At 29.2% G+C, this 15,459-nt stretch overlaps 1 protein-coding gene across 1 annotated transcript; it reads left to right on the forward strand.

Annotated features, from left to right (window-relative positions):
- The first annotated feature begins 4,747 nt into the window (after window positions 1–4,747).
- Window positions 4,748–8,445, forward strand: LOC126841446 (uncharacterized). Its single transcript, XM_050577935.1, has 11 exons — window positions 4,748–4,843; window positions 5,357–5,423; window positions 5,500–5,541; window positions 5,616–5,660; window positions 6,003–6,053; window positions 6,454–6,483; window positions 6,581–6,607; window positions 6,685–6,735; window positions 7,028–7,084; window positions 7,519–7,626; window positions 7,965–8,445. Exons 2-11 carry the CDS (start codon window positions 5,363–5,365, stop codon window positions 8,210–8,212), a joined length of 720 nt encoding a protein of 239 aa, XP_050433892.1. The 5' UTR covers window positions 4,748–4,843; window positions 5,357–5,362; the 3' UTR covers window positions 8,213–8,445.
- Window positions 8,446–15,459: the final 7,014 nt, after the last annotated feature.

The following is a 15,459-nucleotide window of genomic DNA, read 5'->3' on the forward strand; positions in this document are numbered from 1 at the left end:
GACCCCACAGCACTGTTTTCTGTTATATATTCATTTAAAACCTTTTGAAAAGGTTATATATATTTTTTTTCCTCCTTTATTTTACATATACGATCTATAAAATTTAATTACAACAAGTATATATGATGACAGGTAAATTATAGACATTGAAAGTATGAAAAGAGAAGCCGTCCACTGACGATACTCTTATTAACTTTGTTTTTAATTAATGGATAGTGAGAAGGTCTCTGCACCACTTCCTTTTAAGTCTCTTTGGTGGGTTGTTAGGCATCGAGGGTAATGTGAGATTATTTACAAGGGGGTTTGGGTGATTTTGAAGAGAATTGTGGTATCGTCTGTAGTAGTCTTTGGCAACTTGTGTTATTGTTTTTATTTGTAAATCAGAGTGTAGAGTATGGTTTGATATATAAGGCGGTGAACTAGCGATGAGACGGAGTATTTTATTTTGTGAGACTTGTAGTTTGTTAAGGTTCGAATTCTTAGCTGATCCCCAGATTTAGACTCCAAAAAGGCTATATGAACTTTATTATTGGTATTATTCTTTTAAATAAATTCATATTTGTTTTCTTACACCGGACCGTACTAAAATCACGGTGTGATTGTGCTTTAAAAACTATTTATCGAAATAAGGGAAAAACAGTTATTGTATTGAATTATTCAAACAGTCGCTTGTTGGTAGTGGTATTGAAACCTATGTACTGGAACAATGAACGGTGAGGGTCTTGTTGAGTAGGTCAAGTTTGCCTCACCATAACGCTGACTTTGTTCAAATAACGCAAATAACATAAAATCAAAAAAAGAGAGTTTACTCGTTAACGGGATACATACTTTCAAACATCCCAGAGAATCCCGAAAAAAATGCCAATATTACATTTCTCTCTGACAGCAACATTATTCTTTCTAAAATGGTGTATAAGGGAGAAAACGTCCGATAGAATCACAATCGCGAAGCGGATGTCGCATCTTGTTAAATCGACAGAATCTATTTAAAATGGCTGATTTAGAACGGATTATATACGACTGTATTGCAAGGCATACGGCTAACACCATGGATAAAGTGATAAAGCAAATGGAAATAACGTTCAAATATTATGAGGGCAGATTTTTGCCTACTGTCGAAATAACTAAATCAAAGTTATTGGCATACGTCAATGAGGTTCTAAATGTCACTATAACTACAACAATAGAATCGTTGAACGAAACCAATTTTATTAGTGTAATAAAACGGTTTGCTGCTTATTAATTGACTGATATGTGGATGAAAAAATTAAGCATGCGAATTGATACGGTAAATGTATTGTAAAAATTATTTTCAAATAAATAAATAGATTTTTAAAAATTACTTCAAGAGCCTCCTATGACTTTCCGGAACTTTTTCAAAAATTCCTGAACTCTGTAGAAATATTTAGTACATTCTTGAAGAGCGTATATAGTGTGAATAGTGAATGGGATGTAAGTAGCAAAGTTCTGGTAGCACTGGTTGTTGTAAAAAAAGGGTAAGGATGAGACATGAGTCGTAGGAATGGGATTTATAGCTTGTTCAGTATATACGCGTTTAGTATTATCTAATAAAAATATGATCTTACAATATTATCAGTAAAATGTATTATTATATATGCATGTAGTTTAATAAAATAGTTATGATAATTACATTTCATATTTATATTATACAGGGTGATCCAACTAACGTGAGACACTCATTTTCTCTGAAAATATGAATATTTTGAGAATTTTTTTTTCCCTAAACTTTTAGGTACATATTTTACTACGTCATACTTTAACAACACTGTTAGGTACTATATTATGTTCATTTACATTTTATTTTGTATATTTTAAGGTTCTGTATCACAGAATGCATCGTCTATTGTAAAAGTGTTTTTCAGAATTACAAAATTTCATTAATACATTATGCAAAAATCCACTATTTGTTTTATAGTTTTCATTATCATAGAAATATCATTAGGTAATTCTTATATTTTTTTTTACCATACAAACTCAGGTTCAATTCTAGAATTATCATAGTTTTATGGATTCTAATTGAATGACGAATTTTGTAGAAAGAAGTTAATTCCATGGAGAAAATATTCTCATCTAGTATGTTTATAAATTATATACAGCTATATATTTTACATACAATTTTATACAAGTTTTCTATGTATCTTGTATATTTTTACTGATTTATTGCATAATATGACCGTGTAGCAATGTACACCTAAAAGTAGATAAGAGGTAATGTAATCGTAATAGAATTGGTATGACTTGGCCGACCTTGTGTACCTAAATATAAACAACAAAAGTAGGTTTCAGTATAAACTCATACCCGCTTACATAATTTTGAAATGAAAATATTTTCTCTATGGAATCAACTTCTTTCTACAAAATTCGTCATTTAATTAGAAGCCATAAAATTATGACAATTCTAGAATTGAACCTGAGTTTGTATGGTAAAAAAATATATATATGGATTACCTAATGATATTTCTATGATAATGAAAACTATAAGACAAATAGTAGATTTTTGCATAATGTACTAATGAAATTTTGTGTTTCTGAAAAACACTTTTACAATAGACGATGATCTCTGTGATACAGAACCTTAAAATATACAAAATAAAATGTAAGTGAACATAATATAGGAACAGTGTTGTTAAAGTATGACGCAAATAACAATGTTATTTGTAAAAAAATAAAAACGATACATGTTTCCAAAAAACCTGTGAGGGAGCAAACAAAACGTTAGTAATAAATAATTTCGGTTAACGTTAAAAACATAATAATTGCCCAATCTTTGAAATATTTCAATGTAATATATAAATATCGGATATACTTATCATAATTATTTTATAAAACTGCATGCATCTAATGTCAGCCTGTCATTTGACAATAACTAATAGTTATAGGGAGAATAATAATGAGGATAAATCATTCACATTAAACTCGACAAAAACCAAGCAAAAAAAAAATATTATCCTAACATTTACCCAATTTTATTTTTTATAAACAAAATAGTAATTCTATTTAAAACCCCCCGTTACCCATATTTTGCATAATATAAGTAATTATTTTATACATGTTTACAAATTATACATTTGAATTCTATTCAGCTAAAATACAATATTATTAATAAATCATATAATAAAATATGTCAGTAATCTCTAAGTCTTACGTTATCTACAATGAGTCACTTTTTCAAATTTTAATATACAAAAACAAGACATAAACGCTTTATTTTGTATTCCACTTTATTTGTATTGTAAGTTTAAGCGTCTTACAACTATTTTACAAAATCAAAAATACATTTTATTGCATTAAATAGATTAAGAGACTTGCTTGGTTTGTATATTAAGCTTTTATGTTTTTACATTTTAAAAATTGTCAAATTTTACAAAAAAATGTATTTAGGTAGTTATGTTGTAATTTTATTTTAATTGAAAGGGAAATTGTTATCTGCTAACCCAAGCTGTTTTCCACAGCTACTGTTGTAATGTAATCAAACTATAATGTCATGTAGGTATTACATACTTTGAATATTATAAGAATCTTTGTATTTAAAAAAAAAAACAATTTTTATAGTTTTATTTTTAATTTTTTTTTTTATCAAATGTTTTTGTACTTTAATCGTTGACCTATTTTATTTCTTTACTTGTGTAAATATACAGTACTCGCGCAAGAAAACTGTTTAAGCATACAAACAACCAAACGAACTACGTTTAAAAAACACATTTTTTTTTATACTAGTACAAAAAAATATACCTACTCGTTAGTAGAGTGATATTGCGCCACAAAACAAATAATAAAAAACATGATCTCTAAATCGTTTTGAAAACATATTACCAACTAAAAAAAAAAAAAAATATTTGATATTCAAGCTATCAACTATGAAAATTGAATCAAAACACTTTTATAATCTAAGTATTCAGTAGGATACCTACTTGACAGAAAGCAAAAAATAACAAACACACGATGGTCGGTGGTTTCTTTTGACGGCGATTTTTTTCAATGAACAGTTATTTTATCCAAGAAAGTTTCACGGGTAGGTCTTTCTCTTTCCCCTTTCCTCCTGCGTTCATTTTCATTACTATTCTTATTGCAAGTGCTCTGGATTGCTCTATCTTCAAAACATGTCTAAAAAATTGCAGTCTATTCTGTCTCATTTTCACCGCTATCGGAGCCATGCCTATGCCACCTCTTGTGCATTCCGTTCTTATCCAATCTTTTCCCGTCACTCCATTCATCTGCTAAAGCAAGCATTTTTATTTCAGCTGCCCTTAATCTCGGTTCTATCTGTTTTCCTAATAAATAGTTGGCCTCACTACACTCTCACAAAAATATGTTACAATTATAATTTAAAAACTTATTTTTGCAAATTCGGAAATAAAGATACGAACCTCGACTTTGTGTTCTTTTTTTAACATAGTTATTTATAGCAATACCTCAAATTATTTTCACTTGTATCTCATCAATCCATTATCTTTTAAATACCGTAGATAGATATAAATTACCCCTTTCCGCCTTGAAAACCGGTCTTAAGTTGTCATTAAATAACAATCTAAATGACTTAATTATATATTTTTTGCTGCTTCAATATATTATATGTATACAATAAGGCAATATTCTTCGTTCCAAAATTTTAACATAGTCATTTGTTAGGCGATATAAATGTAAAAAACCAGCTATGTACATAAATAAACAGAGGTACACTACAAACTATAAGTAGGTAATACTATTTCGGTCGATATACAGTATAGTATGCCCGTAGACAAGACACAAGAAAGTCAGTTCAGAACAGTTGTTTGAATGAACTAATCTTTGTCTCAAAAGTTGTACCGTCTTCATTATTTAAGTAAGTAGTACTATCAAGCTTTAAATGTTGTAATTGCGCATTAAATCAGAAATGGCGAGATTTTTAATTTGTATAATAAGTATTGCGATACTATATTATATTTTCCTATATACCTACATCTTAAGTTCAAACAATTTAATATCTTGTACTTACAAGATACAAATATTTTATAGTTTTCTAATATTGTACAATAACAAAAGTTAGTATGTTTTCAAAAAGATAATGTCATAATATTGATATTATTTTCAAAAAAAATAAATGTGCAGGAGTAGGGTAACCTAGTTAAAAATTTGGCGAATAGAGTAGATTTTAAGTACGATTCCCAATTTGCTATACAAATAAAATAATTTCAGAGAATCTAAGAAATATTGTCAAACTAGAAAAAAAAATTAGCAACATTATAATATACATCAAAATTTTAAATACTTCTTAAAATAAAAACATACTCATCGTCGCACGTCGGAAGTGACTGCGACTAATATGAACTGTTTTTATATTTATTATTATTTGCAGACAAAAATGAAAATTATCTGGATTTTAGTATCATTTATCTTAGTAAATGTTTTGGCTGACGGTTTGAGTAATTATTTTATTTTAAGCTACATCAGATAGTTAACAATCTAAAAAAAATAATAATATTTAACTCTCCTTTACAGAGGATTCTAAGGAGGATTATAGGCAGCATGTTTTTATGGCTAGTCGGTAACATTTTGTTTTCTCACTAATTAGATTTTAAGTTTGTAATTAATATTTTTTAAATAATTTACTATAGATAAAGAAATCAAGAGAGCTTCTGAATATAAAAAGAAACATGGAAGTAAGATATATCAAAAAATAACAAACTAATATAATAAAATTATAGTTGTGTTATATTTACCTGATCGTCAAACGATTTATAAATTAACAATTATAGTTTCGATGATCTGTTCAGATTAATAGTGTACGAGGTGTTGTACCGAACAATATGTGTAATCAATTATATTTAAACTTAAAATACCGGTCTAATTTACTTAAAGCACACTTGCCTATAGTCAGTAACCGTTTAACAGGGGAAGTAGCGTTAAGTTAATGGTCATCGCTTGAAGCATGGTGTTATTTTGTTCTGATGATATTTATACCTATTATGAATTTATTTAAAACTTTTTTTTGTTCATTCTAGGTGGACTGGAAAATTTGATTAAAACACTGGTTCGTCAGAATCGTTCATTGGGTAGTAATAATTGTATAACAATAATAAAAACAAATTAAACTTGCTAGTAGAAAAAATTATTAACATTTTTTTCGAAAATTGCAATATAAATTCACATTCAAGCAAAATTATTAGTAATGGAAATCTTAAATTTTAATCTAACATTTAAACGGAATCTTTATGTAAGCGAGTTTGATAATAGTTGTTTTGTCTATTGCATTCAATCGTTATAATTCACTCATACATCTGCTTCGATTCAGCTATTATGTTTTCATATTGTTTCCACACTATATTATAATCGAGCTAAGCACTTTTTTTTCCATGTTAACTGTGCACATATTTTTACCGCCACCATCTAATTTAAAACAGGACATAAAAAAATAAAATCCAACGTCTTTAATTTGTGTAATGTTTGTTTCAGACGAATTAAATATGATGATCGCTATGCCGGGTAATCATTTTCGTTGCATTTTACGGAAATATTTCCACATAATATTTTTTTTTTTTTGATATTCAGAAAGTGTACAGTGTTTTCGTATTTATTTCAGAAAATATGCACCCTGACCAACTGCAGAGTAACCACATTTTTACATACAATTCCGTACACAGATTAATATAGTTTATAATGATATTCTTTTGTTTAAAACTGTAGGAGGCGCATATCTACAGTTGATATTGCGATATGAAACACTGTATATATTACGTAAGTATAATATTTAAGTCCTCGAGTAAAACTATGAAAATTCTGTTTAAATTAAAGCCATATAAAGCTATTGGTTGTTTGCTTAAGGCTCGACGACCGCTCGAAATAAGATTCAAACCTTTTATTCAAACGTCGCTATCAAAAAAAAAAAATTAATGTTTACAGAAAGTATTTTGTATTGATTAATTGATCTAATCACTTTCAGTTTTAGAGTGAGTGTGTTGGATGAAACACTATAAAAACCGGTTTTTATTTCGGCATACATTTTTGATATTCTATATTTTTGTTGTAGCTATTCCTGAGCCTGAGCCAAGACAAGGTCTTTTAGAAAACCCGTTGAAGCACTTATGTAATTATGAATTTATTCGATAACAGCATAGAGCTTTTGACTTGTGTTAAAAATCCAATTCGCTTTTTTTCACATCATAATTACAATAAAGTATACTTTTATAGTTGGTGAGAGAAAGCGAGATATAATACAATATATTTAACAACTACTATGTTTACGTTGATCTTTTGAACGGCCTTTTAGCCTTAAAAGTACCTTTAATGTACATTTTCTGAGTTAATAACTCACACTACACGAAGATGCTAAAGTGTATTGTAAGTTCTTTGAGTTTCGAGTATAGGAAGAATACATTTTTTCGATATTCAATACAGCTAATGACAGGTTGTATAAAAATAATTAGCAATACAGCGTTTTATTGAAAAGTAATAACATTATGTATCAAATGATTTAATTTTTAATTTTTGTTTTAATATTTTACTGACACGGTTACTTAGTTCACTCTGAAGCACGGTTAACTTTGGACGAACTTGGAAAAGCTAGAAGAGAATATACTGGAAAAGCTGTGGAAAATATAATTAGCAGTGGATTGAAGTACCTTGATGGTAAATATTAATATGGAATTGCTTTTTATTGTTCTCCAACATGTCTTTTTTACTGTGGCCAACATATTATTTTTTAACAATTAACTTGGCATGTGATGGCTAGAATATATTTTAAAGTGACATTGAAAATTAGTCGGTAAATTTGATCTTCCAATAACAATAGTTTTTTCAATATGAAATAATTTTAGTTTTTTATAATATCAATTACCAAACAATAACTATGGGACTTATTAAATGTATTTTATTTGATTTCGATGAATAATATACAACAACAAAATAAACTAGGTCAGGTAAAATTGGCAAATTAAAATAAAACAATTTTTTTATGTTTAATAAAGATGGACAAGAAAAACAATTCAACGATATCCACGTTTGTCGTTTGATAGCGTTGTACACAAATACTGAACTCCTCAAAAATTTAAAAGATTATGTAAAACATGCCGAGATTGACGATTCTGGACTTTGCAAATTAACCTCTACATCTTTAATTTGGGACAAAACTTCCTACTACAAACAGTTTGGAGACCAAATTTTTCTTGTATCTGAAGGTGAAGAGACACTACTCTTGAAACCTGCTTCTTCGTAGTTTTCGGCCTTCAAGACCATACTGACGACAAACATATACCACGCCATATTTCTCTATCTCCATCTATTATAGACCAAGAACCTAGAAATAACTAATCCCTATACACTCAGCATTTGTTTTTATAACAAACAAAATTACATACATTTTATAGTAATATCGTTAGTAATTAAAATTGTTTTTTCTCACCACAATAATATACAAATTTGTTAATTAATTGTCTATTGCATTTTATCTCTACATCATTTTATGTCTAACAAACATTTTAATTTATTGTTGCCTTTGTGTTTTTTATTCTAGCCCTCTTTTTTTTTCATTCCTAGAATCGCCATTGTATTTAATAAGTAGTTTAACCCAGCCTTTATAACATGTGTAATTGTACTGAATTATACTGTACTTGGATTGGACAAATCTTTTTTTTTTTAAGTTATCTACTAATAATTTTTACTCCGGATAACAAAATGTAGAAAATTATACCGGGAAAACTCCAGGTTTTGTAAGCGTATTTATTTACTAAATAAAAAAATAATAAACAAAATGAAATAGCATTTAAAGTATCTATACAAAATTAGATAAGGTATAAAATGTAACAATACAACAGGAAAATAATACATATTATTCAAAACAAACACAACTAAGCATCTTACATAAATCAATTTCAACACGTCTTTTTTGTAGAAAAATGCTCATTTGTTTTTAAGACAATTGATAAAATTAAACCGCATCAAAAACGACATTCTAAAATTCTAAGGAAAAATAGAAAACACAATGTATTTATTTAAAGGAATTATACAAATCAATACAAGAAGCTCAACGGTACTGTGTAGGTCGCTAATTTCTTACAATACAAGCTGTTTGTGTCATGATTTGAACATTTTTTTAAATTTTTATACCTCATATGTATTTAATTAAATGTTGAGTGATGATGTTCTTTTGTGCCATAATAGTTTTCTGAGAATTTGAAAAATCAACGAGCAATGTCCAAATGAGTACCATCAAATAGTTTAGATATGTAGTTTTTGAAAACAAAAAGGTCAAGCATACCTTCGTACTCATTCCCATCCGAATCGTTCACTTCAATTCCATGCCGTCTTGCCAATTTTTTGGATGCGGGATGCATCTAATAATCGTTTATTTGGTAAGTATCTTGGCTTTAGTGGTTCGCTCCAAAACAAGCTGGCCGCTAGACCTGCCTACTCCCTACAGATAGGATTTGTATGTTTTGTTGTATTAGGCGAAGATGGTTCGATCGTACACGGATAACTCTCAAAATTAGTACAGAATGTAGAATTAGTAATAGCCTACTTACAGGGCTTAAAGTGGGAAAAAATTACAGGGGGGACTAATGTCTCCATATAGTTTTAAGCGTTCCATATTATATAATTTTATGAATAATGTCTAATGCATATAGTATATGTAATATAGAAACAGTGATTGTGTAACATACTCATCCCACTTTTATCCCTGAATAATGTTCAAATTTGTAATTTATTTCATAAAAAATTTAAACCACAAATAATACAACATTTTTTTAAGAATAACTCGTGTTTTATACAAATTTAACATTTTGAAAGAGAATATTTTTTCTTATAATATTAAGTTGTAAGTAGTGGTTGTCTTTTAAGAAAACTAAATAAATCACCCAGACAAAAAATATATACATCATAAAAATGTAGTGTTTTTAGTGCTTTAAATTGTACAAGAAAAAATTCAAATTCTATGCATGGTGGGGTGAGCATGCTTAAAAAAATCACACATTCACACTTTACCTATATATATATATATATATATATATATATATATATATATGTTATCACTTATGGGCTAATCGTATACCTATTTATCACAGTATAGCCATTGTTGTTAAGTAATGAATGTTAGAAATCTTTAAGTACTGCTGTGGCACGAATTATAGCTGCCAAGCTACATTCAGCTGATGTTGAACGTATAATATCATATTATAACGTATTGAAAACTTGTAAGACATCTTCTTTATCTCCAGAAACTATCAAAAATTCAATGTATATAAAAATAAATATGCCTGTTGTAACTGAATTCGATCCACAACCTGCAGTATTATAATGGTTAAATAGTAAAAAAAGGCATTCAAAAGTTCATCCACTGGGTAGACAACAGGAATGATACGAATGTGTCTTCCCTGAAGCCAAATTAAAGGGTGATGAACCGTCGTTGTTCAGCAATAAAGTTTCGTTTTAACTACATATTTTATAAAAAATATGCATTCAGCATTGTTATGATTTTAATTAATAGAAAGTTAAGTTCAAGTTTTTATTATAACATGCTATTTAATTTCGTTTATTTTGATTAAAAAATAAGTATTTTGCTGTTTTATTTAATTGCATTGTTAAATTATTATATACATATAATACATATATGTAATACATTCCTTTTTCTAAGACAGTAGCGAGAATAAAATTAAGTGTGCAGTCCGAAATTTTACAAATAATAGGTCTGCTTAAAACTTGGCCAGTTTCTGAATGAAATATGACCTTTCTGATTGAGGCATTAAATAGACTTTTCCGCAATGTAAACACCACCACTTTGATTGGTTAATTTTTTCAAAAGGGGACCTATTCCTTTTTTTCTGAGTACTCTTCTTCCCATCACCCACATAACTCTTAAGTAAGTACATTTAATAATTTTGTTTCAGAAACTGGCCAAGTCTTAAGAAATACAAATAAAAGAGCAGTGTTGCTCATGAAAGTAGGAGTGAAGTGTGGTTATGAACTAAAGAAATAATAGCAGACTTGGCCACAATGTAGATATCACTACTTTATTAGGCCGACATTTTTGGGAAGGGGTCTGAAACTTGGCCTTTTTTCACGATTAGGTTTTTGTTGGGGATTAATACTACGCGACGAACTTTGATTAAACCTATTATAATTTTCGGCTAGCCTAATGTACCAATAATAATAATTATGAAAATTTAGAGTTTCTAAGGACTGTAGCGTACTAATACTCTTCTATACTATTTAACTGTAATATTAAAATAACAGTCTTTTTTTATTCCGATAATTTCCAACATTCATACATAATTTGTTTTTTAATAATTTATATTCTACTCACTGCTCATCGTTCCTTTATCTTATATTGCATTTTATTATTGGTCCCAAAATCAATCTCCCAGTTTGTTCTTTTGATTTTTATCATTGTTTTAGAATATAATAAATTTAAGTAAGTGATTGGTTGCCAAAGTGTGAATCGGACATTTGAAAAATAAACTTATTAATAAAATCATTATATTTCAATACAGAAAAACATGTATATTATTATGATTTACGAATTAAAACAGTGAACAATATCAAGTACATTTGGTGTGTATTGATAATTACATATTATACTATGTTGAATATAAAGTAAAATTGCGATTTATGACAATACAATTTCTATATATCAATAACTGAAGTGAGTTTGACATCTTGACTATAATCATCCTTGAGTTTCCAGAAACTATTTTCAATCTTCCTGTACAATGTAACTTTTCCAGAAACGTCAATAATATGACAATCATGGTGCCCGCCATTTATAACGTCAATGCTAAAATCTATGCGGTATGTTGGGATTTTTCCTGATAAGTAAGATGCTATTAAAAGACATATCTGATGATTGTCAAATCCAGTGTGGGATCCAACTGTGAAAAATAAATTTCTAACATATTATATCATAGCATAACATATTATAATCACAGAGTAAAAATATGTAGAGCTGTGACATCAAAATATAATGCCATGTACTCAGCAACGAAGTAAGCATGTATTTAACGACGAAGTGTGAATCACTGCACAGTATAATTTATAATAACATGAACAGATCAATAGATAAATTGGTGTTTCATATTAAATAATATGATAATTAGACAACTGATAAGTTATATGATTTGTATGGCATAGTTGCAGTAGTGAAACAAATTAAAAACTGGTATTACACAAAAGCAATTCCGTCATTCTAACCACACTGCATCTCGCCTGTCGCTTAATTAATAATATTTTACTTATTGCGACACTCTGTGTTAATTGTTATACATACTTTCGACTTCCTTAAGTAAACGACTTAAAGATGGGTTAGTAACAGTTCTTCTGGCATTTGCCATAGTAATCAAAGTCTTGCTGCCAAAACCTGAAGTTATACAACTTTAAATATAAATATGTAAATAATGGTGGGACGTTAAGGAATTATTAATTTTATTTTTTAGTCTGCTCGAGTTTCGATGCGAAGCTGAAAAGATTTCGTGTTTGTTCCAAATTAGTTTTTTTTGTGGGTCTGGAATTATGAGATCACCGTAGACCGACACTTCTCATAATATATATATACAGGCTATAAATCACGAGCCATACCCAGGAAAATTGTTGTGGACAAAAATGGTAAAATGTACTCCCCTTCGCATCCGAGAACGAGAAAAATAAAAGTGATTTTATAACTATTTCATTATTTTGTTATTCATACCCCACCAACTAGGGCTTCCATCGATTTCTGTAACGGACACAAAATAAGTAGTATTAAAATTAAACAATTAATGCATTAAAGGCTGGCATAGGGGGACTAAGTATCCCAAGAAGTTCTTTGGAAATTGTGATGTTCTCCTACTAATTGATGTTTTTTTTTTAGGAAAAACATACGTTCTTTTACGTACTAACGTCCCCCCCCCTACTTTTATTTTTCCATTTCGAGTATTGTTCGATTTACTCGTCCAAATAAATCGATGTTGAAACACATGACCATTATAATCATTATAATTTAAACGATTACAAATTATAGCATAAGGTGTTTGATTCCATTGAACCCTCGAGCTAGTCTAGGTTTTAATTCTTCACGTTTTGAATCGATGAACCTAACTGATACTTTACCAGTCTTACTTGTGTTGGTTTTTTTAATTATTCAGTGCACATTATTACTATGGTTTGATTTTAGTGTATTCTGTATTAACTTCTGGTCATTCACAACTTCTAAAATTCAAAACACAATAAATGTTATGAATGTATTATGCCCACATCATTGAACAGTAGTGATTTCGCCTATTATGATTACAGCGATAATCCTTTCTCCTGTTTAAATTAAATAGTTCAACGCTCAAGTTTCTATAAAACTGTTTTAGTAATTCTCAAACGTAGTATACATATTATTTTTATATCTGATCGACAACATTTATTATGTTAACGCCTTTACACAAAAAGTGCTTTATGTTAAAATTGAAAGGGAAATCGTTAGCAGTTTTGGAAACAAATATATTTAAAGACTACTTGACGGTCCATAATAATAAACAGTGGTTGAAAATACACAAAATGCATTACCTTGCGGATATTCCCAGTCCTGGCGAGCGTATGGGTTATCTGAAATATCATCAAAATTATTAATAAATAGTAAATATCGGTCGTTTCTGTTAAAAATAATTTTAAAAAGAAATATTATATAATGTATAAGGCGTTGTGCTATATTACCTGGCGTGACCAACATCATAGCTAACCTACCTGCAATTCGGAAAAAGTTATCGGTAAACGAGATTGGATATTTACTCGGCATTATTACGAATAAGACAAGAGTCGGTAGAGTAAAATTATAGAGAGCTGTAACATCCTATAATGGTACAGCACTGAAATGTGCTGAGTACACAGCAACAAAGTAAGTAAAATTAATTTCATATGATGTAATGTGATGTAATATTATAACAAAGGATAAGTCATATATTTTGTTTTGGCATAATTGTAGTAGTAAAACAAATTAAAAATGTGTACATGTTAAATCTAATTTTGGTCATTCTTTTCACACTGAAGCTCTAATACTAAAACATTGAAACAAATTAAAATGGTACCAGACAAATGTAATTCGGTCAGTCTGATCTAGAAAAAGCGATTTCCGTAAGCTAGGTAAAGTTATTGAATTTCAAAATAAATATTTAAACAAAGTATATTCATGTAGTCGTTATGGCTATTATAATAATATGCTTACGAATCGGAAAATTTAAACGTATTAACGTTTCGATTGATGCGTCCACTGCACCTAGAATAACAAATGTTTCTTTGTGTTGTTTACTTATATTATGATATAATTATAATTAAAAAAACCAGCACAGGGAGATTATTGTTCTTTAATTACCGATTTAATTAACATCATTACATGGATATGTCATGCAATCAATATCTCCAATATGTTATCTCTAATCCACTATCTCTATTAATTCACCTCCATAATCCTAACTCCATGATAATGACGTCAGCACTTTGACACTTAACATGTCAGACAAATTTTCAGCATGACCCCCAGCCATAAGACATAGCCTTGTCAAAAACTAGCACAGGTAGGTTATAGTTTTTTAACGTTATAAAAAAATATATTAAATCTACTAGTTCACTATGTGCAGTTATACATTTTTTTTTACTTTTCATATATTTAATATATTATTTTTAATACCTATTGCGTATAGGTACATAACGATTTAGAGTTACCATGGAAAATTATAAATAGCAATATCCCCCGCGTTTTGGTCTTAAGCAGTTGAACAGTTTAACAATCAAAATTTAAAAAAGTTAAGTTGGCCAATTCTCACAAAGCTAACAACATCAGTGAGGGTTGTCCCGGCCGCTTTCGAGTCATTGTCGCCAAACATCATCCGGACTTATATACTGGGCGTTGGTGGAGCTCAAAATAGAGCAGGAAATACGGGGGTCAGTCTAGCGGAATTAAATCTAGGGGACAGAACCTCAAAGAATGCGAATTATCGTCCACGAATACGAAGAAAATAACGACGAATTGGCTTTCTTGTGAGCTATTGCTTACAATATTGTTTTAACGTAAATTTACTGGTCCGCTTTTATTGTCATGAAAAAATAAATAAAAATGTGTGTTGGGTAAATGGCCTGTCAAAAATTTTACTTGTCGGGAATGTGGCGTCTAGAACCAACGTCTACTGCCATTTAAAATATCTAAATAATATCCTAAACCGAATTGGAAGCAATTTTTCTGCGCTAAATCGCTATACAGTTATAAATAAACCCTAACCACAATAAAAAATATACTTATTAGACTGCGGTTAGCGCTGATGATGGCAACAAAGTTGCCGTACTATGTATACGCTGATAAGTGTATTTTTATTGTGGTTACAGTTTATTTATAATCGTATAATAAAACCACAAGTGACTTTTATTTTAAAATTGACTACATCGCTATACTGTTACAGTACTATATAAAGTCAGCACGAACAAAAAATGAACGTGAAAAATACGTTATTTTTCAAT

This window comes from Adelges cooleyi, unplaced genomic scaffold (genome assembly GCF_023614345.1).
Source record: "Adelges cooleyi isolate 19-005CV unplaced genomic scaffold, UGA_ACOO_1.1 ACOO_flye_CR_arks_rails_tigmint_CR_PRNA_381, whole genome shotgun sequence".
Lineage (NCBI taxonomy): Eukaryota > Metazoa > Arthropoda > Insecta > Hemiptera > Adelgidae > Adelges > Adelges cooleyi.

What these genes read in the sequence shown, in the direction of transcription:
- LOC126841446 (XM_050577935.1), top strand. Translation starts at nt 5,363, where the DNA reads ATGAAAATTATCTGGATTTTAGTATCATTTATCTTAGTAAATGTTTTG. An exon ending in GCAGCATGTTTTTATGGCTA is followed by an intron (nt 5,542 to 5,615) that starts GTCGGTAACATT and finishes AATTTACTATAG; the next exon opens with ATAAAGAAATCAAGAGAGCT. An exon ending in GCACCCTGACCAACTGCAGA is followed by an intron (nt 6,608 to 6,684) that starts GTAACCACATTT and finishes TTAAAACTGTAG; the next exon opens with GAGGCGCATATCTACAGTTG.